The sequence below is a fragment of the Tursiops truncatus genome, chromosome Y (assembly GCF_011762595.2).
Source record: "Tursiops truncatus isolate mTurTru1 chromosome Y, mTurTru1.mat.Y, whole genome shotgun sequence".
NCBI lineage: Eukaryota > Metazoa > Chordata > Mammalia > Artiodactyla > Delphinidae > Tursiops > Tursiops truncatus.
The window spans coordinates 1-25,559 of NC_133428.1; the positions used below are offsets into that span (position 1 = coordinate 1).

At 52.4% G+C, this 25,559-nt stretch overlaps 1 protein-coding gene across 6 annotated transcripts in view; it reads right to left on the minus strand.

Moving 5' to 3' along the window:
* Positions 1-4,718: 4,718 nt before the first annotated feature.
* The window catches only part of LOC101330266 (protein Shroom2), a 135,852-nt gene continuing 115,011 nt past the window's right edge, over positions 4,719-25,559 (minus strand). For 4 of the 6 annotated variants that reach the window (XM_019944706.3, XM_019944703.3, XM_019944709.3 and 1 more), the window contains 5 exons: positions 21,090-21,743; positions 16,135-16,653; positions 14,883-15,054; positions 10,062-10,334; positions 4,719-7,447 (listed from right to left, as the gene is read on the minus strand). In XM_019944706.3, coding sequence (XP_019800265.2) covers positions 7,181-7,447; positions 10,062-10,334; positions 14,883-15,054; positions 16,135-16,653; positions 21,090-21,743 — 1,885 coding nt within the window. In that variant the 3' untranslated portion in view covers positions 4,719-7,180. The remainder of the gene's footprint in view (positions 7,448-10,061; positions 10,335-14,882; positions 15,055-16,134; positions 16,654-21,089; positions 21,744-25,559) is intronic. The other 2 variants (XM_019944704.3, XM_019944707.3) reach the window with 2 other exon arrangements.

Genomic DNA, 25,559 nt, shown 5'->3' on the forward strand with positions numbered 1-25,559 from the left:
GTGAGCCGTATTTGTTTACAGTGCTTTTCTTTGAACGTAAACTTTACACAGAGTAAAATACACCCATCATTGTTTTTTCTCTCGGTCATTTTCTTTTCTTTTTTATTGAAGTGTAGTTGATTTACAACGTTGTGTTAATTTCTGCTGTACAGCAAAGTGATTCAGTTATACATATATATACATTCTTTTTGAATATTCTTTTCCCTTATGGTTTATCATAGGATACTGAATATAGTTCCCTGTGCTACACGGTAGGGCCTTGTTTATTCCATGTATAATAGTTTACATCTGTTAACCCCAACCTCCCATTCCATCCCTCCCCCAACCTCCTCCCCCTTGGCAACCACAAGTCTGTTCTTTATGTCCGTGAGTCTGTTGCTGTTTCATAGATATGTTCATTTGTGTCATATTTTAGATTCCACATATAAGTGATATCGTATGGTATTTGTCTTTCTCCTTCTGACTTATTTCACTGAGTATGGTAATCTCTAGTTGCATCCATGTTGCTGCAAATGGCATTATTTTGTTCTTTTTTATGGCTGGGTACTAGTCCATTGTATACATGTACCACATCTTCTTTATCCATTCATCTGTCAGTGGACACGTAGGTTGTGTCCATGTCTTGGCTATTGTGAATAGTGCTGCTGTGAACATAGGGGTGCATGTATCTCTTTGGATTAGAGTTTTGTCTGGGCGTATGCCCAGGAGTGGGATTGCTGGATCATATGGTAATTCAATTTTTAGTTGTTTAAGGAACCTCCACATCTGTTCTCCAAATTGGCTGTACCAATTTACATTCCCACCAACAGTGTAAGAGGGTTCCCTTTTCTCCACACCCTCTCCAGCATTTGTTATTTGTAGAGTTTTTCATGATGGCCATTCTGACCAGTGTGAGATGGTCCCTTATTGTAGTTTTGATGTTCATTTCTCTGATAATTAGTGATTTTGAGCATCTTTTCATGTGCCTATTAGCTATTTGTGTTTCTTCTTTGAAGAAATGTCGTTTTAGATCTTCTGCCCCTGTTTTGATTGGTTCATTTATTTTTTTGCTGTTGAGGTGTCTGAGCTGTTTATATATTTTGGAAATTAAGCCCTTCTCAGTTGCATTGTTTGCAAATATTTCCTCCCGTTTTGTAGGTCATCTTTTCGTTTTGTTAATGGTTTCCTTTGCTGCGCAAAAGCTTGTATGTTTGATTAGGTCCCATTTGTTTATTTTTGCTTTTATTCCTATTGCCTTGGGAGACTGACCTAAGAAAACATTGGTGCAACTTATGTCAGAGAATGTTTTGCCTGTGTTCCTTTCTAGGAGTTTTATGGTGTCATGTCTTACGTTTAAGTCTTTAAGCCATTTTGAGTTTATTTTTGTGTACGGTGAGAGGGTGTGTTTTAAATTTATTGATTTACATGCAGCTGTCCAACTTTCCCAGCACCACTTGCCGAAGAGACTTTTTCCTATGGTATATTCTTGCCTTTTTCGTCAAAAATTAATAGACTATCGGTGTGTACCGTCCATACCAACACATACACTCACACACAGGCACCTCAGTGTAACTAAATTCACCGTGTGTACCAGCACAGACCACACAAACACGCACTCACACATGGCTCACTGTGACTCAGTGAACCGCCTATACCAGCACACACACACACACCCTTCTAAGTGTGACTCAATGCTCAGCATATACCGGCACACACAAACACACACACAGTACTGTGACTCATGCAGACATTGAACCAAATATACACACACACACACACGCACAGCTCATTGTGACTCTATGTACAGTCCATACCAGCACACACACACACACACAGCACACCTCACTGTAACTCAATGCTCAGACTGTATCAGCCCCCCCCTGAACATATGGCATAGTCTGACTCAATGCTCAGTCTATACCAACACACACACAAGCACACACCAGTGACTCAATGCAAATCCCATACCAGCACACACACGCACACAGACACATCTAAATGTGACTCCATGCTCAGCCTGTACAAGCACACACACACACATTGTGACTCATGCAGACCCTACACCACCAAATACACACACACAAACACACGCACGCACGGCTCCCTGTGGCTCAATGCTCAGCATATACCAGCACACACACACAAAGACTCACATGCACGGCTCAGTGTGACTCAATGCACAGTCCCTACCAGCACACACACACAGCTCACTGTGGCTCAGTGCTGAGATTATACCATCACACTCACACATACACACACATAGGGCTCACCGGGAGTCAATGCGGTCTGTAGCAGCACACACACACACCTCAGTTACTCAACGCAAAGCCCGTACCAGCACACACACACACGGCTGACTGTGACTCAGTGCACAGCATATGCCAGGCCACACACACACAAACACAAATACACACGGCTCACTGTGACTCAATGCCCAGCCTACACTACACACACACAAATAACACACAGCTCACTGTGATTCAATGCTTAGCCTATACCAGCAGATACACATGCACGGCTCAGTCTGACACAGTGCACAGCCTGTACCAGCACACACACACACCACACAGCTCACTGTGACTCGATGCTCAGGTTATACCAGCACACAAACACAGACACACACACCCTACTGTGATTCAGTGCACACCCACACCACTACACACACACACACACACACACACACACCCCTCCGGGGTTCTGTTGTTTTAATGGGAAATGCAGAAAACACACACTCAGGATGCCTGGGCTTTCAGGGTACAGCCACAGGGCAGTACAGCTGACAGGTTAACGATGGAGTCAGTGTCTCCTGCGTCCCTGTGCCTGAGACTGGCTCAGCGTGTGCAGTGCAGCTGGCCCTGAAGAAGCAAAACGTTGAGCATCTCCTTCCATGGGTCGTGGAGTGCGGCACAAGGGTCACTGGCTCCCAGAAGCACCATCCCAGCAGCAGCCTAAGGTGCGTTTCCATTGCCCCCTGTGTGATGAATTCCTCGACCATATCAGAACTCACATAAGACAAGCAGAGTATCCTGGTAGAAGGCAAGCATAAAATGTGGGAGGCATTTGTGCACTTTTTAAAAATCTGTGATTTGGGTCAATTTTTTTCTTGTTCTAAATACAAATTCACTCTCCTAATTTTGAGTAATGCTTGTTAAGAAAAATCCCTCCCTCTTGGGGCTTCCCTGGTGGTGCAGTGGTTAAGGATCTGCCTGCCGATGCAGGGCTCACGGGTTGATCCCTGGTCCGGGAAGATCCCACATGCCACGGAGCAACTAAGCCCGTGAGCCACAATACTGAGCCTGTGCTCTAGAGTCTGCGAGCCACGACTACTGAAGCCTGCGCACCTAGAGCCCATGCTCCACAATAAGAGAAGCCACTGCAATGAGAAGCCCGCGCACTGCAACGAAGATCCAACACAGCCCAAAATGAATGAATTAATTTAAAAAAAAAGAAAGAATCCACCTGCCAAAGCAGGGGACACGCATTCAAGCTGTGGTCTGGGAAGATCCCACATGCCGCGGAGCAACTAAGCCCATGTGCCACAACTACTGAGCCTGCACTGTAGAGCCCGCGAGCCACACCTACTGAGCCCGCATGCCGCAAGTACTGAAACCCACGCACCTAGAGCCCGCAACAAAAGTAGCCAGTGCAATGAGAAGCCCGCGCACCACAACGAAGAGTAGCCCCTGCTCACCACAACTAGAGAAAGCCCAATGCAGCCAAAAATAAATAAATTTGTTAAAAACAAAAGAATCCCTCCCTCTCAATTGGCTAACCTTCGGGTCCCACCAACCTGCTGCACAGCAGAAGCGTTTCTAATCAGCCAACCAGGAGCAACTGCTGTGTGCTGGGTGGTTCCGACAGATGCGTTTGGATGCAGGGAAGGCACTTCCTCCAGGTCCAGAATACAGTGATGGCAGCAGAAGTGTGGGCGCTTCCACTGGCACCCCTCTGATCCAGGCACTGGTCCTGAGCACATTACCACATCAGCTCAGTTGCTCTCACAACAGCTCTCCTCCAACTACAGAGGAGGAAGCTGAGGCTGGAGAGGCTGGCGCTTGCTCACAGCCATACGCCCGAAGTGACAGAGCTGGCTTTGCTCCAGGAACTTGGCTTCGGGTCCTGGACGATTTCGTGCTCTTCGGTATCGGGCCCTGGTGTGGGAGGTGTGGTCCATCAACGGCCCCAACTCCTCACAGCTCCCTGTAGCCACACTCTGCCACGGGACTTACGGTTCCTTCCACGAAAGGGGTAGAGCACATGCCGCACCCTCTGACTTTGGGTTTGGCTGCAGCCCTTGCTTTGGCAATGGAAGGTTAGCAGGTGCACTCTAACCAGAGACAGGAGAAGCACCGCTGGGACTGGGCTTGTTCTCTTATGCATCTGCCACTGACCTGCCCAGGCCAAACTCCTGGTGCCAGGAGGAACATGACAGGCACGTGGAGCAGAGCCTGATCTCCAATTTCATGAGCTAACGGAATACGTCTCACTGGACCCTGCTGCGATTTTACAGTGCTTGTTACACAGCACTGCTGTGGCAGGCACTGACTTATACAACCTGTGTCTGTGACATTTTCCTGACTACAAACTGACTGCCCTTTACTAGACTGGCAGAAATAGTCACATACATACATACATAGAATTAATCCCACCATTTATCAGTGGTTGAAGAATCTAATATACGGTAAGGATATTGCAATTCTTAAAAAAAAAAAAAAGATGTAAATCAAAGACATGCTCGGTTCACGGAAGGACACCATTTATTTTGTGAACGTCAAGCAGAATGATCTGTTGAGACGTAAGTGAAAGTATTGAGCGTGAAATCTGTACGCATCTTCCAAAGGCGCAACGCCCCTGACTGGAATCTCGCTATACAGAGCATTCCACAGCTGAGCTATGACCAAGGGTGAGCTATCAGCCACCACCGAAGAATGCCAAGGGCAAAACATTAGCACCAGATTGTCTTTATATGCAATAACATAACTATATACAACGTTATGTACATCGACTCACTGCAATCTGTGGGTCCCCACTAACCAGACATTGAAGAGGCAAACGGGAACGTTGTGATTCTATGTGCTTCGTTAAAAGGACAGTAGAGCACTATATATTGCTATGTAGAAGAGAAAGGGCTCAAAAGACACCAAAAAGCTGGATACAGACACAAATTCTATTTTCACATTTTACAGACATATCATCAAAATGATCACAATACTGTATCTGAAGGGAAAGAATCACAGGTAAAAGCTTTGTGACAATTAAAAACACTGAAATCACCGTGGTTGTCTCCCCGAAGGAGGAAGCAGGGGCAGTGTGTGGGGGGGGTGTCCATGGACAGCCAGCTTTACCTTTCCTGACGTGATCAGTTTTCACAGCAAGTGACCCACACCACGTGGCAAGGACACTTCGTTGGCAGAAGAGGGATTTTTCAAGTCAGGAATAGCTTAATTGAATAGGAGTAAAAACTTGAAAAGGCATTTCTCTTTGGCGTCGGTGGGCTGCCAAAGGAGTGTTTATTTTGCCAGCATCAGGGACGCCTGCCAGGTCGGCCCCCTCTACGGGTGCACGGAGATCACTGCGGCAGCCCGGGAGTCCAGTCTCCCCTCTGGCTGGCGAAGTATGGCCTAGTTAGTGTCCTTTAAGACATTTGCGTGCGTCTGTGTTTGGTAAGGCAGCAGCCACTGCTGACAGAGGGACATCTCCCCCCGCCGCTGGAAAACTTCTTTTATAGGAGTAAGAGGAATAAGGAGTAAAACGATCTCACAGATCAAACCAAAGTCTGCACATGACCTCGACGTGAAGTTATCCTAGGGCTTCTCCCGCCATTCACCACACATTTCAACAGATGAGCACTGTGACGAAACTCACCACTCCACAGTGATCAGGTTAAAAAGAAGTACGTGAGAACCACGCCACTGGTGGCTAAAACATCGATTCACGTGCTTACTCGCCATGCATATATCCTCTTTGGTGAAGTGTCTGTTTCAGTCTTTTGCCCACCTTTTAATCGGGCTGTTTGTTTTCTTACTGTTAAGTTTGAGCGTTCTTGTACATTCTGGATACAAACGGTTTGTCACATACATGATTTGCAAGTTATTTTCTCCTAGCCTGTGATCTGTCCAGTGGAAAATGACAGCTTGACAGTTTTCTTTAGTGAATAGACTCTTTACCATCTCCCATCTCACAATTTCAACCACTAAAAAAGGGTACTAGGAGCTGTACACTGTGTGGCAGAAAACGATTGGGTCTAGGAGTTCTGTGGTCCACCGGGACCTCTGAGAAACCAGAGCAACGGTTCTTAAACGGTATGTGGCCCTTACGGCACGGTAACAAATAGAGGCAAAAAGAGAGAAATTGCCAATTGTAATTAAGGATCATACACATGCAAAATAAATGTTCTGGGGAAAGAGTAAGTTAAGAAATATCTCGACGGCCTTAAGCAAAAAAACACCTAGCAAGCACATTTACCGGACACGCTTTTAGCCAAGTAATTTCTCTTTGCAGGAAAATACCATTTGAACCGTGACGTCAGCCGAGAAGTCCTAAAACCGTGTGCCTGCTTTGCGTGTGTTTTAAAGCGCGAACGCTATTTAAGTGGCAATTTTAGTGAGTGAACCCAACATGTACGCTCTTCTTTTCACAGTTGGTTTTTAACCACATGGAAAACCATTCACCTTTGCAGAGTGTTACTAAAGTATCATCCTGATTTTTGCTGGGCCGCAGATCATCCTTATAGGACAGACACAACGAACGCTCAACACTTCTGGGCCAACAGGAGAAGCCGGCAGCCGCCACCTCCCGTGACCCACCGGAGAGGTCGTGCGCCAGGCTTTGCCCGACACGCGCTCATTGCCTCCTGAGAGGAGGAAGGGGTGCAGCGTGGGGAGACGGAAGGGCAGACCCGAGCCGGCAAGGACCACGTGCGTGCACCTCGGGACCAGAGCTCAGTCCGTACTCGGGAACTCACCGTTCACCGGGCGCCACGTGGGGTTGCTTCCAGGCCAAGGGTGACGGGGAGCCACTCTGCTCAGCAGGGAACTAAGACATCAACCAATCATCCCAAACGCGCCCACGGAAATTATTGCTTTTCTAACGGCCATTTGGTTCTGGGAGGGATTCTCTCTCCAGGACCTAAGTCCAGGCTGGGGTTTTCATCTGCCTCCTGTTGCGTGCCCCGCCGGGGAGGCGTCGGGCCGCAGGCCCCTCATTTGCCTCTGTCGGGCGGAAGGCTGTCCAGCAGGCACTTGAGCTGCTCTTCGCCCAGGTGGATCTTGTCCTCCAGCTCGCGCTGCTCGATGAGGAGGGCCGATTTCATCCTCACGAAGTGTGCGTAGTCGGCCAGGCTGTCCTGGCTGAGGTAGCTGGCCAGGATGTCGGACACGATGCCCTCCCGGCGGTCCAGGTTCTCCTTCAACTCCTTGGCGTCCTCGTGCTGCTGGATCAGGACCCGCTGCTTCTCGAGCAGGGATTGCTGGAGAGACAGAGAGAGACGAGCCTGCTGGGGACCAGGCAGTGGCGGCGGTGGGGGGGGCCGGGGGGGAACAGTGTCCGGCAGCTCTTTTGGGGGCTGGTCCAGTGGAGACCCTGACGCCACCCGAGTTAGGGACCCGCGCAGAAGCACCTGGGGCGTGGGCAGGAGGCACCTCGCGGAGCAGAGGCCCCAGCGCCAGCTCCCCCGTTGGCGCTCTTGGGCTGCTGCCACCTCCACTTGCTCCTGTCTCCGTGAAAGGCCGTGAGGAACACGGGAGCCATCCAGGCACAAAATGTTCCAGGACCGGGAGATGCTCAGGAAGAGCAAAGGGCTGAGGCAGCCGGTGTGCGTCCAAGGCCTTTCCCTGCCAATACCGTGGCCAAACGGACACAAGGCGCAGGTTCTAAAGAGATTCCAGGGCAGGACTGCTAGACCCTTCCGGCAGACGGAGCTGCAGCCCGGGAGCAAAGCTGTAGCCGAGGCCGTGAGAGGGGGCGGTGGGGCGGGGGGAGAGACCGCGCCTGTCGGGGAGGTGCCCTCTCTCCTTCCGAGGGTCCCACCCTGGGTCACACAGACGCCCCCGTTTCCAGAACGCAGCACTCACAGTCGCTGTCTGCCCACAGGGCGCGCCCCCACTTCCCCTGCCCTCTCTAACTTTAATGAAAACTGAGGGGGGGAGAGGTGAACGCGGTAGATGTCTGCAAGTGCCGGCTGGCAGAACCCACGGACGCCCTGTCCTCCGTGCGAGTTTCTGACACCAGCAGGGCCACCTTGCAGCTTGGACATTCTACCCACGGCCACGCATGAGCATCCCGGGTGCGCGAGTGCTCTGCAGAGCGCCGATCCACAGAAAGAGCTCAGAAAAGGTGAGCTGCTATTAAACGGAGGCTGACAGCAGAAGCTGCTCCTGGGGTGAGGCTTCCGGGAAGTGCCCCCGACTGCACAACCTTTCGGGGTCACCTGTTCCGGGAGACACCTTGAGCTTCAGGTGCTTGTGAAACAAAGACAATGTATTTTCACGGCAAGAGGCAAGGTATAAGGCCAATTCATGCCAACCAAAAGGGAAACAGACCTCAACTGACGCGAGAAATGCGGTTCGGGCCACTAAGGTCAGCTGGGCTCCCTGGCAACTAGAAGCTGCTGATGGGAGGGAGGGATTCACGTGTCTGCATCTGCCCACGTGCTCATTTTCTACCTGGGAAGACAGGGGAAGCCGCCTACAGCCTGAGGCCACATCTTTTCACTCGTTAGCGTGCCTGTCTCTGCAAACCGCAGCTTTCCCAAGCCCTGGCTGCCGGACCCGGAGATGTTCATCTGGCACCGGCCACACGGGAGGCTAGCCCACTGTGCTGCCCCTGGACGTGGTGACTGAGCACTCCTTTGGGTCCACGAAGGTGACGCTGCATCAGCCACACACAGCCACGGGGGAGAGCGCCTGTCTGCTTCTCCTCCCTCCCACGGCCCCCCTAGGGATGCAGTTAGGAGCTATGCAGCCAGGTCCCCAGGAGGACCACGGTCCCCGGTGTGTGACTGCTTCTACTTCCTCCAATTCTAAGTAAGGCTTGGTCAGTCCCAAGCAAGGGGAGATAAGGATGAGCTGAGCTGCAAAGATATTACTATTTTTCATTTAATCGATCCTTGAGAGTTTACTATTTCAATTACAAGTAAGTCTCTCTTTCCCATTCATGTTATTTCCCTAAGTTCTTTCAGATAAACTGGGCAAAGACGGCAAGAGCAGCAAAATGGAATGCGAACGTAACCCAAGGGGATCGGGGTCCAAAGCCCGTTACTTTTTCGACCCTTATGCAATACGTTCCGTGATTGATAGTCACTAACGACTTGGCTAAGCACAAAAGATCACGGGCTCAAAGCCACGCGCTTTGTAAGATCTTTCTGTGTAACCTGAAACCACTCTCACCTGGAGTCCAGGGGGAGGGGTGCCTTTTCTGCTCCCCTTGTAGAGAAGCTAAGGTGCCTTATTAATGATGAAGATGATCATTTTGAAGGCCTATTATGTGGAAAGAAGCAAACTAGATGTGCTCCTGCTACCTGACCTACGAAGTAGTAAAGCCTGTAGGGTAGATGGTGTCTTGCATGTGCAAAGAGCAGACACGCAGACCCACTAAGAAATGTCCCAAGTTGCACTGCTGTGGAGGGAGGAGGAAAGCAGAGCAGCTGTTAGACTCATTCTAGACCCTGCCGGCCCTCTTGTGAAGTCCCAGCAACCACATCACCATCAAACGGCACTGTCACTGGGGGCCGAGGACTCGTCAGGCAGTGGGGGAGCTCCACTTACCCACTTACCTGCGGTGGGGAAAGGTTACAAACAGACTACGTTCTAGGAAGAGACCGACACTAGCAGCGGTCGTAGGACTATACGAGAAGAGGTCCACTCTCCCGGACGCGCGCCGCTTCGCCTCCACCCCCCACCCCACCCCCCCACCCCCGCTACAAGGACGGAGCGAGCAAGCCCTGGGCGTTCAACCGGCGTCTTGCGCTATGAGGAGGACAGGTGGCCGCGGCGGCTGAAAGAGGCTTCCCAGCGGTCTGCTCCACCCCCCACAGGAAAGCGACACCCCGCCCCGCCTTCCAGGTCAGCCCTGGCCATAGTTACCCGATCGCCAGGAGCAGTGCCGTCGTCCAGATTGTTGAGGGCGTTTTCCACGCGGGCCAGGCGGCCGGACAGCGACAGCAGGAGGTTCACCACCTTGTCCAGGTCCCCGATGAACATGCGGAACTTGTCGAACTCGTTGGGCTTGCAGACGGCCTTGGCCAGGGCCTCCACCTCGTCGCCCAGCGCGCTGTTGGCCTGCATGTCCTCCCGCAGGCTCTGCCGCGCCTGCCGCAGCACCTGCAGCTTGCGACCGATGCTCTCGATGAGCTCCTGCTGTGGGCACAGGGCAGGGGACGCGGTCAGGGCCGCCTTGCGGCACCCCCTCACCCATCCCGGATCTGCGGGCCACTCAGCTCAGCCGGGCGGCAGCTTGTTTGGCATCAGTAAATAACAGGGGGACTTCCCCGGGGGCGCAGTGGTTGGGAATCCGCCTACCAATGCAGGGGGCACGGGTTCGAGCCCTGGTCCGGGAAGATCCCCCATGCCGTGGAGCAACTAAGCCCGTGCGCCACAACTACTGAGCCTGCGCTCTAGAGCCCGCAAGCCACAACTACTGAAGCCCAAGTGCTGCAACTACTGAGGCCCGCGCGCCCAGAGCCCGTGCTCCACAACGAGAAGCCACCGCAATGAGAAGCCCGCGCGCCGCAACTAGAGAAACCCGCGTGCAGCAACGAAGACCCAACGCAGCCATAACTAACTAACTGGGGATGTTTAAGACTAGGGGAAGGATAAGGCCTTCCTGTTCAATCATTGGCGTTTGATTTAGAAACGGAACAGAACAAACCTATTCTCATCCTGTGACTGTCCTATCAGACTATGCAGGAGTGGGACCCCTGGGGCTACTCACGGTAAACCTCGTTTCAGCCTGTATCTTTGCAAGGATTCTCCGGGCCTCTGTGATACCCTGTGCTTCCTTCTTTGTTTTTTGCTTTTGTTTTTTCTGGCCGCGCTGTGCGGCTTGTGGGATCTTAGTTCCCCGACCAGGGATCACACCCAGGCCCTCAGCAGTGAAAGCGCCGAGTCCTCACCCCTGGACCGCCGGGGAAGTCCCTGTGCTTCCTTCTTTGGCAGTTCCCAATTGGAAGACTTACATGCACACAAGTTATTGAGTCTGGTACTGAACGTCTGGTACTGAACTCCGTGATTAAAACGTGTCTTCCATGTAGAATGAGCAATAAAAATTAAGACAAATGAAGGATGTCAATGAACTTAGGCAAGTCTTTCACAATAATAAAGTACTGATCTCCATTTGACCAAAATGTAAATAAATGACTTCTTTAAACGTCATGAAATATACATGCTGCAACGTTTACCGTCCCGCCTCTTTTCTCGGGTGCTGTTCTGTGGCATTGAGGCATGCACGGCGCTGTGGGCTAGCAGCGCCACCCATCTCCACATCCTCTCCATCCTCCGAAACGGAAACTCCGAGCATTCAGTACGAGCTCCCCATTCCCCCCTCCTGCCAGCTCTCGAAATGACGAATTTTTACAGAGCAAAAATGACACGTACAAAGGACCTTTTAATCGGTCACCATCCTGAAGTGAAGCGGCACCATGTGGTCCGAGTTGAGGGGCGGAGAAAGCAGATTATCGGTCTCGTGGGTCATCACATTTGAGAAAAATTACAAGGACCGCTCAGAAGGGGTCCAGCAGGGAAGCCTTCCCCAGAAAAACCCTGTTCCCATGACTACGGACGTGCTTCTGCTGTTAAACCCACGCATGGCGGATGCCAACCGGCGGCCCGCCCTGACACAGTGAGCGGTGAAGGGCCAACGGCGAGAAGCAAAGTCACCCGTTGTCCTTTTCGGAACCCTGCTGCCACCCGCCCTGCACGAGTCCGCCAACCTCGTGTCGACGGACACGGCAGGTTACGTGGGGTTTAGGAGGCCAACGCATCCCTGTACTAGCCTGAGGCTGGGGTGATGAAAACGGAGGCAGTGCTCTGCTGCCCGCACCCAAATGAGGATTAAACAATTAGTTGGAATGTTAAGTCCGATTAGGATTTTTAAACTCAGTCTGTTGCTCCACAGTGAGTAACACTATTTTATGTACAACAGACCCATGAAAATGGTCCGTGCCGTCCACCGCCCCCCCCCCCGCCCCGTCCTGGGGCAGTTTCCAAACTCTGGCCCCAGACGGAGTCCGCAGGGCTCGGCAGGGAGAAGGCTCAGTCTCGTGAAACCCTCCAGGATGGTGTCCAGAGCTAAGCAGGGAGCAGTTGCCCCGACCTCCAGGGCTAACATGAAGATGGGTGAAATCCCCGGAGGCTCAGCCCGCTGCTTGGCATGCAGTAGGCGCCTGTCCACAGCCGCTGCCGGCAAGACTGCAAGTGTGCATGAGAAGCTGCTCCGAGCTCACCGCTACCGTTCGGTAGACACTGCCCCATCCCAGGGACTATTTGGGCAGGAGGGAAAAAAAAAAAAATCAAACCACCTCGGGAGACCCGCTGAAGCGCTGGAGGCACCCTACACTTCGTATGCCTGATACGGGTGATCTGTGTCTCAGGACGATGCTTCCAAAGAGGGTCTCCATGCAGCGTTTTTCCTATCAAGCGAGCCATCAAGTCCTCCCAAGCGCACCTGCACGGCCCTCCCTTCTCCTCGTCCCGTGCACACTTCGTAAGCGCGTGACACCGTAGATATGAGGGCACTGGAAAGGCAGCAGAGGCAGCGCAGCCAGGAGAACAGGACTACTGGGTCAGCGACAGCACTGACCTAGCGCTTAAAGCATTTCCTGCTTGGGGTGAAAGTGCCCGACATACGCTTACTGAACCAAAAACATCAGTTGACTTAGGAATTTAATCCTGGTGGGGTGATGGGCAGGGGGCAAGCTCACAGTCTCATGTCAATCCCAAAGCCGGCATCTCGTGCCCCCAAAGAAATCGGAAGAGGCCCCAGACAGATGAAAGGAGCGGTACCAAGGCTGCTGCTTCCCAAATTCAGTACATCATGAGAAACAAAGGCACAGTGTAAAGAACATAGTTCTTTGCATCTAGGGTGTGGACGGAATTAAAACTGTCCAAACTGGATGTTTTTTCTAGGTGTATGAGAATAACAACACTTTGTTTTTTTAAATTCATTATTTTTAAGAACGTGGAAAACACAACCAGAAGAAAGCAAATGGTACCCTGTGCCAGACACAGGGCCTCTAAAATCCCAGGACCAAAACTCTTAGTTTTCATTTCCTTTTTGAATTAAAAAAAGGCTATCACTTCCTAAATTGAAAGTCACTTTCTCTTACACAAGGGTCAGGGTATTTCTTCTGGAATGGGTTTGTGTATCATATTTGAAACCAATCAATGGCATTTTTTAAACAACTAACAATACGAGGAGGTATTAAACATTATCCTTTGCAAGGGCCTTGTCAAAGCAAATTGGTATTTTTTATGAAAGCCCCTTCCAAGATGCTAAGTGTACGGAAAAATGCACCAAATGCTGGTTCCCTCCTTTTTCTCCTGGTGCTGACTACGCATGCTCAAAGCCCCTGGAATTAAACCAACAGCACATGCTATCCTCTGAAACTGACTGCCTTGGGCAATTCCTTTCTCCCTTTATGCTAAATCCTTCCTAAAAAAAAAACCAGGTAATCACACCTAGATGTCACAAGTCTGGCCCGTTGACATGCCATGAAGATCTGAAGCTCGTACAGTAGTGAAGACATCGGCACTGATAGCAATAATTATGTCCCTACCGTGACCTCATGGTTACACGCTATTTCACCTCTGACCTCCTCTCTAATCCTCCCCCTTCCTTGTCCACACAGCTCCAGCTATTGGTCGCTGCTGCTTCCCCCATGTGTCACAAAACTCCCACCCCAGGGCCTTTGCACTTGCTGCCCAAACCCCACTCCCCCAGACCCTCCCCAGATCAACCAGACATTCGCTCACATCACTCCAGGTCTCTGTTCATCATCCGCTCATCAGAGCCTTCTCTACAATCATACTCCTTTACCTCTCTCTATTCCTTCACGCTGCTTTAGTTTTCTGACCACCCGACCTACTCCATTAAGGGTTGGCAAACTTTTTCTATAAACGGCCAAACAGTAAATCTTTTAGACTTCAGGGACCACATAGCCACTGTTGCAACTACTCAACACTGCTGGTGTAGCGTGAAAGCTACCAGAGACCATATGTAAATGAATGAGTGTGGCCGTGTTGCAATAAAACTGTATTTACAAGAGCAGGTGGGGGGCAGGGATTGGCCCACGGGGCCCTGTTTGTTTTTTTATATTTGTTTTTATGTTGGCTATCCATCTCCTCTGTGAGCACACAAGTGCCTTCAGGGAAATAAAGACTGACTCCAGTCTGTTTTGTCTACTGCTGTATCCCCAAGTGCCTGGGTGAGTTTTTGGAGTTGAACAGATGATGCTTTTTGGTTAACAACGCACTTCACAATATACTGTTGAATTTAATTAACATCATCGGATCACAGATGATCACAGATATTTGAAACGGATAGTCAAAGAGGACATGTGCCTTGCGGAAGGTCATACAATTAAGCCCTCTGGATTTAACTGGGGTAGAAGAGACATATCAGTTGACCTTAAAATGAGAGAGACTGGTGGCCACCTAGCTAATTTGACACTGGATCTCATTACAAAGAGATGGCAAAGAGACCCTGGCAGAGAGGCCCAATTTTAGAACAGAAGACTCACCCACAAAGGGCTTAATACACAGGCCCAAATGTCAGCGTCCCACATAGAAGCCCAACACCAACGGCGCTCGGCACAGGGCCCAGGGTCGGGGTGGAGCCGGGTGCCGCCCCCGGCCGGCCTGCCTGCCAGCCAGCCGGCGCGTTCTCGTTTGGAATTGCAGCTCCCCTACCTTCTTCACCGACAGGTCGTGGTCGGCGTCACTCCCTGAATCCTCTTCGGCTTCTTGCTGGTCCTGCAGGTCTTTCATCTTAATCAGCAGCTCCGCCTTGGGGGCCGATGTGCTGTAGTAGGTGGAGTTGGTGGCCAGGGACACGGCCGCCGGCACACTCAGCTCCTCCTTCCTGGGTAACAAAACATCAGAACACCCGTTAGCTCTGAGCGTACACACAGATGTGCCCGCGAGTCCCACAGCCTGGGCTGTGACCGGCAAATGGTGGTGCTAACGGAAAGGCACCAGCTAGAGAGATGAGACAGCAAGAGTGGGGAAGGAGTAGGTTGTGAGGTCAGAACTAAAACACCCCGCCAGGTGGTGCTCGAAGGCTCGCCCCGGAGGGAGGAGAGTGCAGATGGTATCCGCCGGGAGCCCGAGGTCCATGGGGAGAGGTCTGCCGCTATCCGTAGGCGTGGCCGCACGCCCAAGGTCACCGGGCACCTTTCTACCAGCAGCCGCATTTGCTGCCTCTTGCTACGGCCTGACTTCCTGTCTGCCAGGTACTCCCGCCTACCGTCAGTCAACGATGCTTATGGAGACCATGTACAGAAACAGGAGAGATGTGAGCAGATACACCTTTGTGGGCAGGTGACTGAAGGACGGGCTGGAAAGCGCTCTTTACGGAACCTATTGCAGCAAGTTCACTCCCTCAGTTAAATAAGCAACAACAGAAAACCTCTTTCATAAACACATACACTAAGAAGTAGTCTCAACTTTCACCCCTCTTGTGACAAGTTTCTCAGCTTCCGTACTAGTGACACTTGGGGCCGGACCATTCTTTGATGGGGGGCCGTCCCGTGCAGTGCAGAGCCGCAAGCAGCATCCCTGGTCTCCACCCACTAGATGCCGGGGCACCTCTCCCAGTGGTGGCAACCAAGTGTATCGCGACATTGCCAACTGTCCCGTGGCGGGAGACAACAGCCTCCGGCTGAGAACCACCGCCTCGTGAGAAGAAGCCCCGTGGGCATCTCCGGAAACGTATATTTTCACATCTTTGCCAGGACCTGACGCCATCATCCCCAGAATGGGCTTTTAATTTCGGGAGGGTGACAAAAGAGCCCCAGAGTGCTAATAAGCACTTATGGAAATCTGTCCCCAAAGAGCAGTCACGAAAACAAACAGATACACTCCCTCGCCCTTGTAAGCCTAAGAGGCACCGGGCAAAACCACATCCAGCCAGGGGGCAGAACCCAGGGCGGCGTCTACTCACTTCTCGTCTGTGGTTCTGGGAGAGGGGATTTTGGGGAGCAGCTTCCTCCGCTGCTGAGCTTCCTCCAAGAGGTGCTCGTCTTTGGGGAAGATGCCCTCCATAAGGTCCATGGTGGTTTTGATCTTCACGCTGGGGTCCAGGATATCCGCCAGGGACTTATCCTTGCCCGCGATCTCGCGGGCCAGCTCCTCCGACTTGAGGTCTTCGGCAGTCCTCTCTTTGGCCTTCACGTAGCTGAGCGTGGGCGTGGAGGCCCGGCTGTCCTTGGCCGTGGGCACCGGGGTGCCAGGCGGCTGGGGCTCGGCGCCCTGGCGGCTGTACAGGCAGAAGCGGGAGTAGGACTGCTCGGACGTGCTAAGCGTCTTGATCTGGTCCCGCTCGAGCCCACTGGGCAGCATGGGTGGCTCCGGGACGCGGGCCAGGCCCTGGCGGCTCTCCTTCTCGGGCTGGCTTTCCGAGTGCACGATCTTGATGGGCACCATCTTCACCGTGGTGTTGTTGTCCATCACCCGCTCGATTCTGCAAAGAGAAGGGCCGTCTGTTAAAGACACGCTGTACGCCCAGGCACAGACCAGAATTAGAAATTGGATGAGAAATCGGCTGGTTTCCGCATCCCCTTACAGCCTGGGAAGCCTGACTCAAAGGCCTGCAGCGGCCCCAGGGGAGAAGCCTTCATGGTCACACGTCCCAGGATGGGGAGACCAGGTTGAGGAGTGCCTGCCACCCCTACCTTGATCTCCTAAGCCTCCTGGGCGTGTAGGTGTCTCTCCGTTTTCCAACGGTCACCTGCACGCCTGAAGGCACATCCGTGGGCCTACTGACAGAAGGGCAGTGTGATGCTCATTTGTTTTTAGGTCAATGGCAGAGCCAACGGTAAGAAGCCTGCTCAGTGAGATTTTCTTTTGCAAGGGAGCCCTGCAACAGACAGGCGTGTTTCACAGAATTAGCGCCGGTGCGTCAGCCAGCGTCTCTCACAGCTGGGTGCCTGCGTGGTCCTCGCGGTGGCTGGAGGACGCCTTTAGAACAAGCAGCCGTGTTCTGAGCAGACGCTGAGCGCCGCCCGGTCCTGGTCCCGGTTGGAAGCGTCCTTGGACCCTCGTGCGCCCCGGGTCTCACCCCACCTGCCTGCCACTGCCCCACACTTCGAGCTGCCCTCCACACGGCATTTCATACCAGACAGATAAGAATCCAGCAGCGAACATGGGACACGCTGCTCCTGCGCTATCTTGGAAATGACTCATGCAGGCGTCCTTTTAAAAAAAAATAAAATAAAATAAAAAAAGTTTGTCGGTGAAAGCGGGGGAGGCACCTCGAGCAGCCACATGGAAGAGAAAACGGAAAGGAACGGCCTGGTCGAGGCAATGGGGCTGCGTCAGGGGCCACCCGAAAGCCGGCTGGTGCCGGGGATCCCCCAGACCAGGGCCGCTGGGACACAAATCCATTTCAAATACCCTTGAAGGACAAATTGGAGAAAGAGAGCCATCTGCTGGTAGCCAGGAGGGAAGGCAAAAGACAGGCCAAAATCATACAACCAACACCCCGACTTGTTCCTAACTCAGCGTAAAACCACTTCTATGATCCGAATGGACGTAATCTTATGGTGCACAAGGGGCATAACACAACACATTACGGTTCTTTCCTTGTTCCTAAGGGTGGGGCACGCAGGCTACAATGAAATAACTTTATTTTCTTCTCTCCTCCAGCAGAAACCACTGAGAGCAGAGGTGTTTGTTTATTAATCTAGGTGGTCATATATAGTCCCTGTCGTGCCTTCTTAGTGAATAAATTTCAAAAGGCTGTCACTCCGGGCATAATACTGCTGAGACATGCTGAACTTCCGAAGGAAAGTTCTGGCATCTTATCGAAGCAAGGACACACAAACAAGAACCCCTCTTCATTCCATTCCTTGCATTCCATGCGTAGAGACCCTCAACTCCTGTTAGGGACTTCAAAGTCAGCCTGTATTTGCATCTCCCCCGGCCCGATTCGTGGGGAAACTTAATTTCCAGCGAAGGAAGACACGAGGTAAAAACAAAAACAAATCCTCCGCAGGTTGTCCTATACTTTCCAACAAAGCATCTCTTCCTGGTCATTTCTAAGCACAAATGATCTCTCCTCTTGAAACCTAGGCAGACTTTCACATTTAAGAAGTCTGATGAACTTCTACCTCAAAGTGAAGACAAAACACAGTGGACAAGACCTTACCGCAGCCAGACCGCATCCGTTCCTCATGGTAAGCCGGACCAGGAGGGATGGAGGATGCGGGCTGTGCCAGGCCTGGCCCCCTCTCCGTGCAGCGGCTCCTCTCAGAGCGCGGGCTCCGTCCAGGTGAGCCGCCGGCCGCCCACAGGGGCCCAGCCCCCCACAGCAAGCAGTCCAACCTGCTGTGCTCACACACCCAGTCCCGAGGGAGCCCTCAGCCCACATGCCACCCTGGGTCTGATAAACCACAACCCCCACAAGGAGATTCTCCAACCACAAGATGCCCGAGGTGACCGCAAGACTGTCCGAACGACCCCGAAGCAGCCCCCCAGCTCCATGCTCACACACGCTCCCAAACCCAGAAACCGGCCCCAGGAAATCTCCTGGGAACACTGCTGGGCGCAATGAAATCTCTCATTTTCACTCGCCCGTGCTGCTGGGCATTGTCTCCATGTTGTTGTAAACCAGCAAAACCCTCAAAATTTTAGAAGTTTTTTCATAGTAAGCTTCCTGGCTTTGCAACAGGAGTTGAGGTATTTTTATTCGGAGTGAATGACTCTGAAATTCCCCACAGGGTGGGAAGGCTGCACTTTCTGCATCCGCGGCCTGGCACGAGGGAGGGCTCTGGACCTGCCTGCTGAATTCGGGAAGGCGTGTCTCAGGGACACAGGAGCTGCTCTGCACCCCGGCTGGTTCCCCAGCAGAGGTAACTGGAGGGAGGGACAGATGAACGCGGAGGGAGGTGAGGGGGGCGGGTAGTGCTCAAGAAATCAGTCAGCACACGTGCAGACAAGAAGAGAGTCTCTGAGCTGTGCCCAAACACCAGGCAGCTTGCGAGGCCCCGGCCACTGTGTTGCGCTCGCTGCCCGTTGGTGGCTGATGGTGGGTATGGAGCCGGCCAGCGCTCGTGTGGAGCGCCGGCCTCTGGTTCGCAGTGTATGCCACGGGCATGCCACTCTCTCAGGCCCACGCTAACCGGTAACACCCGCTCTGGGGACGGGGACACCGAACTCAGTACAGTATGAGCCACTTCCTCGGCAGGAAGTTCGTGGGTGGCGTGGCTACCGTCTGCTGCACTGTGCTCCCTGAGGGGACACGTACCGAGTTAGCTCTGCACGCTGACCAGAACCGGGTGCTCTACGAGGGCTGGCACAGCAAGGGACGAGACAGCCTTCGCTGTCCCAAATGACACACTGGATGGGAACAGAGCGGACGCCTGAAGACACCGGCACTCAGTATCGTCAACAAGTACCGCCACGGGTTGTTGAAATCCCTCTCACATAAAAGACAGGGCAAGAAAACCCACACTCGCTCAGGACAAGAAAAAATGAAAACCACTTCCCACCTCCTGAAGTCTACAGACGTGGTGAGCACTGAGCAAACACGTGGCCCTGTTTCTCCACAAAGCCGTGGAGCCCGCTGTGCCCAAACCAGCTCCCGAGACCCGAGGGGCCCGGTCACCTTCCCTACAGCGGTACCAACACACTCCACCAACCACACAAACTACTTCATCGCTTCTCCTCCCTTTCAGGACTGAACAACATTGCCAACAGAAAGGATCTCTAAGTGACACCTGCATTCTGAACGATGCAGAACAGTGCCGGCCCGCAGGTGCAGCCGCATTTGGCCATGCCACGCACGGAGACCCAGGACGCTATCGGTACTGTTTCCTCTCTGTCAAGTTATCTTAAGGGTTAAAAAAAAAAAACAAAGTTCAAGACTCTACAGCGGGGAGATCCAGGAGAACTTTCCATGATGATGAAGTCAGCCATCATCTGGGCTGTCCAGGGTGGTAGCCACTAGCCCCAGAGGGCGCAACTGGGCAACAGGTTTCATTTCATTCTCATTAACTTATATCGCTATGGCCACGTGCGACTGGTAGCTACTATATCAGACGGTACTGACATGCAGGGCCAGCGAATTCTTTGCTGGGGGGCCGTCCTGGGCACTGTAGGATACTAAGCGGCACCCCTGGCCTCCGCCCAACAGATGCCAGGAGCCGAGGAACAAGCCCCACGCCCAACAGCTGTGACGCCCAAAACGTCTGCAGACACGGCCCAGTGTCCTCCTGGGGGCCGCAATGCCACCCCCCCGGCTGAGAACCAGTGCTCTAGAGAATGAGAAGAAAATTCCCCCCCTTCTATTTCTCATTTCTTGACTGGTCCCTGCCTGACAGCATTTACCAGTGGCTCAGTGGGCACAACCGACAATCCCATGCCGGTGACCCTGAGAACAGCACCATGGGATAGAATCGAGTTTTCCTCTGCTTTAATAAAAGGTAAACACCACCTCAGCCTTTTCATATAAAAAGAACTAGAAAAAAAGGCATGTGGAAATACTGGACATCACGAAAAACACCGAATTTGCTTGAAAGTCTCATGCTTAGGTTAAACTTGATTACAAACAGAACTCAGCTGGGAAAACCAGCCCCGCTGTGCAGAAGCCTGTAGGTAACGCAGCTATCAACCTGTCGGGCTTGGGAACAGGACCAGGGGACAGTCTACTCCCTCCTTTACCTCCCTCACCCCCTGTGGGGCAGGAAAGCCCCCAGCAAGTTAACAATCCAGCTGACCACTCGAGTGGTGGGTTCTCCCCCATGTCAGCCCCCAGGACCCACTTAAACTCCAGGACGGGGAGCCGGGAGCAAGGCGGCAGTGGTTCACCACCCAGGAAAGGAGCGCTGAAAGCCTCCCACGGTGGAAGGGGGCCGGCAGAGGGGAAGAAGGCCTCAGGCCGCCGTCCAGAGACAGTACCTGGTGGAATTATCATCCTGGACGAGCAGCGGGGGTTTGTCCGTCAGCTTCTGCGGCGCGAACTGAGGCGACGGGGAGCGCGAGGTCTCCATGGCGGAGGTCTGCAAGGGCCGGAACTTGGAAAGGAGCGGCGCCTCCCGCCGGGGCCAGCCTGCGCGCTCGTCTACATGCTGCCCGGCCGGCTCCCCCGCAGCCCGCGGGCCATCTGCCGCGGGCCGGGCGGCGCTCGGCTTCTCCGCCGAGGCGCCGGGGCTGCAGCGGGCGAGGGCCGGACGGTCCGAGCACGAGCACACCTCCGGGGCCAGGGGGCGGGGCCTGCCGGGCGCGCCCAGGTGAGCAGCCGCAGGTACGCCCGCCAGGGGCCTGGGCTCACGCCTGGGCGGCGGCGGCCTCTGTGGGGCGGGCCTCCGGGAGAGCGGGGCAGCGCTCAGGGGCCGGGGGTCCTGCCCCCGGGCGTGCGGGGCGGCAGGCCGGTCCGCGGGCGCGCGTTCCTCCGGGTATCTGTAATCGCAAGGAAGGGTCCCCGCCCGGCCACGGCCCTCCGGGGGCACCTCCGGAGCTTCCCGGGAGCCAGCTGGTTCAGAGACCTGGGACGGCTGCTGGGGGTCCCGCTGCGCTCCCGGACTGTCTTCTGCACATGCGGCACCTGCTTGTCTAGGGGAGAAAGGAAGAAAAATGAGCCAGCGGTTCCAGTTAACATCTCCCCAAACAGGACTACACCCACGTCTCCATAACCTCCTTCAGTCATGTTAAGGAATTCAATCCACATACGTTTGCCTGCGCCTGTCCCCGCTGCGATTCCTAACACAAGGCATCAACGCCACACACACACTGGACATTCGCCAGTACGCTGGCGTGTCATACCACAGGACAGGAGGTATGCACGTTACAGACACACGTGTACACACAGACTGCAATTTGGGGGCAAAATGTAATTCACACAAACATTTAAAAAAACAATGTGTGTAGAAATCCTCAAACTGTGATATTCAGAAATGTTTACTTCATGTTGCAACAATATTTTCATGTGGTTTATTTCGGGAAATTACCATATACAAAGGGACGGAACTTTCTAAGACGGGCAGCAAGTAAACTGATAAACTTTAAAATCAGTAGTCTGTCATTAAATAGAAGAAAAACAGAGGCTTCGTTTTGGAAGCTGCAGTGCGACACTGATCTTTCCATACTCATCCATTTCCACATCCGTATCCATTTCTCTCTTTCCCTGAAACGTACTTACATGCGCGCATGCGCGCACGCACACACACACCTGCAAAACACATGCAGGCATGCTTCACGTGCACGTATAGCTGTGCCGAAGCTAAAACTCGTGGGCGTTATGATAACCATCAAACTCGCAACAAGTCAGCCGGCCACGCCTTTGCTGCTTTCGCTGACACACTTTCTTCCCACCTGACTGAATAATGAAATGAGCCTCTGACTGACCTTTCCGTTCACAGGAAGAGCTGTTCTCCGTTAAGACACCCTCAGAGCTGTTAAAGGAGACCCTAAAAAGGGCAGCAATCAGACACCCAGTAGGTAGAGCACAAGTGCCAGTAAGAGATGTAACCTACTGCGAAACAAGTGGGATAGAAGACCTCGTCCCCACACACCCTGGCAACCCCTTGGGGCCCTGGACACGATACCAGGCATGGGCATTACAGATGTCCCAACCCCATCCAGGCAGCTGTTCTCAGAGTCAACTGCTCGTTGCATGTCTCTCTTGCTATGTCCTCAGGAGAAAGGTCCCTTCCAGGTTCAATGGCTGGTCGAGAGTAGACCATGGACCAACCCCAACTCCCCTCCCTTCGCCCATCAGCCAGCTGGGGCCACACTCCTCACTGGCACTACCTCCAGCCCAGAGACAGCAGCTGCAAGGGCTCAGCATCTGCAAGAGGACAGAAGAGAGCCAGACCTGCTTGGACCCTAAAAGGGGCAGGTTTGTTCTCTGCTTCCAAATTAAGACAATATTAACCCAGCTCGGGGAAGTTAGGTGTTGTTTATTTTTTTAATCTGTACTGGGCACACATTGATGAAAGAAATGCTAACTTATTGAGGTCTGGGGAAGTCATTCCGGCTTACACATAAGGTAACTTGAATTTTATGCTAACTTAAACAGCCTGTTTGTGGCCTAGCAAACATACACTGTACATCTGCATTAATTATTAAAGAAAAGGGCGCACTGACCACAAGTAAAGAACGTCCATGTTAAAAATAAAGACTAAATGCTTCTGTTCCCGGAAAGTCCATGCGGGCGCTCCTTCAATGCTAAGACTCCCTTTCCCAGGTGCCAGGGCCACACTGACTCGCTGTGTACGTGCTGGTCTGTTTTGAAACTGTGAAGCAATGTATTCCCGACTTGTTTAACGTTCTTTGTTTTTGACAAGACATAAAGCTGTGCCGAACGCCATGCTTCTTGGGAGCAGTTCCTCAGACTACTCTGGGAAGCAGGCTTCTCTGGGCTGTAGTCCTCAGTTTGGCTCAGATAAAACTCTTTTCTATTCCTGTTACAGATTGTTTTTCGATTATTTTCGTTGACAACATTAAACTAGAAGTTATCAAAATAACCCAAACAATGTAATGGATGGTTTAGAGAACAATACACAGCAGCTGTCTGGTTACAAAAGACAGAATGGCATTTAGACGTCATCAAATGGACAACAGTGGGAGAAGTGTGACTCACAGCTCAGATGCCCTGTCACACACTACTTCATCTGGCCTGCCGCGGAAAAGCAAACCTCGTGCCTCCCTTCCATTGAAACCATAGTGCCTCTTAAGACAGTAAAACCTAATTTATGACAATTCATGAACGCCTCCCCAATCTTTCACTTCAAAGAGTTGAGGAACACTTGAACTTTTTTGCTTATAAAACTCTTGAACTCTAGCATCCACAGACCCACACGAAAGCACCTGGTACCTATTAAATGAATAGCCACCACCTCATTAAAACGGAGAATTAGATCAGCTACAGTTTACTGCTAAAATCGAAGCGTCTTGGGCCATCTGGGTTCATATTTAATATGTTAATTTAAAAGGAACTCTAGGGACTTCCCTGGTGGTGCAGTGGTTAAGAATCCGGCTGCCAATGCAGGGGACACGGGCTCAAGCCCTGGTCCGGTTAGATCCCATATGCCGCGGAGCAGCTAAGCCCCTGTGCCACAACTACTGAAGTCCGCATGCCTAGAGCCCGTGCTCCACAACAAGAGAAGCCACGGCAATGAGAAGCCCGCACACTGCAACCAAGAGTAGCCCCCCCCCCCGCCTCGCCACAACTAGAGACAGGCCGCGCACAGCAACGAAGACACGATGCAGCCAAAAGTAAATTTAAAAAATAAAAATAAAAGGAGCTCTATTTGCAAAGTGCCTTAGACAGGACACGCTAAGATCTACCCAGAGAAGGTAGAGGTCACACCTGTAGGAGCAAAGCCCCACTGAGAGTGGGACAGTGACTCAGAGCAAAAGACCTTCTGTCGTCAGCAGGTGCCCCGGGCTCCTTCCTGCCTTACTAGCGCCGCAGCCTTCGCAGGACCTGAGGGCACTCTCTAAGTGAGGGCTGCCTGGCCACTTCTCACTGGAGGAGCACAGCTGGTCCCCTGTGGCCCACCCCACATCTAACTTCACGTGGCAATTTCTGGGCCAAGTTTGTCCTCCACCCCTGACTTTTTCTTGGCTTCCTCCCGAACCTGCAAAGTGAAAGCCGTAACAGCACGAATTGGTCCTTACCGTCCCCGCTGGCAAGAATTCAGGGAATCCAGCTCACAAAGGGACTAAAGGCGGGAACTTGGGGTTCTACCGGGGTCATATTCCAACCTGTGTTTCTGATAGGTTCGAATTGGTCCTTACCGTCCCAGCTGGCAAGAATTCAGGGAATCCAGCTCACAAAGGAAAGGGACTAAAGGCGGGAACTTGGGGTTCTACCGGGGCCATATTCCAACCTGTGTTTCTGATAGGTTCGAATTGGTCCTTACTGTCCCAGCTGGTAAGAATTCAGGGAATCCAGCTCACAAAGGAAAGGGACTAAAGGCGGGAACTTGGGGTTCTACCGGGGTCATATTCCAACCTGTGTTTCTGATAGGTTCGAATTGGTCCTTACTGTCCCAGCTGCTAAGAATTCAGGGAATCCAGCTCACAAAGGAAAAAAGGACTAAAGGCGGGAACTTGGGGTTCTACCGGGGTCATATTCCAACCTGTGTTTCTAATAGGTTCCAAGTGACTAGTTTGTACATAACATGGATAATGTGTGTGTGTTTACATATCACATGTGTCGCACATGTCTGTGTGGTATCCGTGTATATGCATGTATATCCCCTTCTATTGTATCTTCACAGTCAATGGTGATAGCAAGATCCAGACGTAAAGACCAAGAATATACAATGAGTTAAGGACTCTGCACGGGCGAGTAAGCAACTAAGTATCTCCCTGCACGCACTCCAGGGTGGACCCAGGAGCGGGGAGTCAGCAGCGCAAAGG